The sequence below is a fragment of the Sinocyclocheilus rhinocerous genome, unplaced genomic scaffold (assembly GCF_001515625.1).
Source record: "Sinocyclocheilus rhinocerous isolate Xijiao unplaced genomic scaffold, SAMN03320098_v1.1 scaffold3629, whole genome shotgun sequence".
Classification (NCBI taxonomy): domain Eukaryota; kingdom Metazoa; phylum Chordata; class Actinopteri; order Cypriniformes; family Cyprinidae; genus Sinocyclocheilus; species Sinocyclocheilus rhinocerous.
Window position 1 is genome coordinate 162966 of NW_015623503.1, and position 357 is coordinate 163322.

The 357-nt window shown below is 41.2% G+C and overlaps 1 protein-coding gene across 1 annotated transcript in view; it reads left to right on the top strand.

Moving 5' to 3' along the window:
- Positions 1-290: 290 nt before the first annotated feature.
- LOC107706308 (adhesion G-protein coupled receptor G2-like) overlaps positions 291-357 on the top strand; it is a 30435-nt gene continuing 30368 nt past the window's right edge. Inside the window, exon 1 of the mRNA XM_016510004.1 lies at positions 291-311. Within this exon, the coding sequence (XP_016365490.1) occupies positions 291-311 (21 nt within the window). The remainder of the gene's footprint in view (positions 312-357) is intronic.

A 357-nucleotide genomic window follows, 5' to 3' on the forward strand; every position in this document is an offset into this window, starting at 1 on the left:
GTGTAACCATAGCTTAAACACATTGTCAACTTTGCACTTTGTTTGCAATTCTGTAACACACTTATTGCGAAACACTACACACGTTTTCTTACATTAGACACTTTGTTCAAAAACGAAATCACCTGTTATCATTGGGAAAACACTCTGTTCAAAATGCAAAACTCATCTGGCAATTGTAGGCACTTACATACACACCTGAAAACACTTGCACAGAAAACAGAACACCAATCGGTCTGAGCCTTAGCACTACAAATAGGCCTCAGGTAAGCCATTTTGAGAACTTTGCAAGCATGGAGGCAATGAGAGTCAGAGTAAGAGGAGGACAAAGAGAGAGAGGAGTCGGACGTGGAAGAGGAC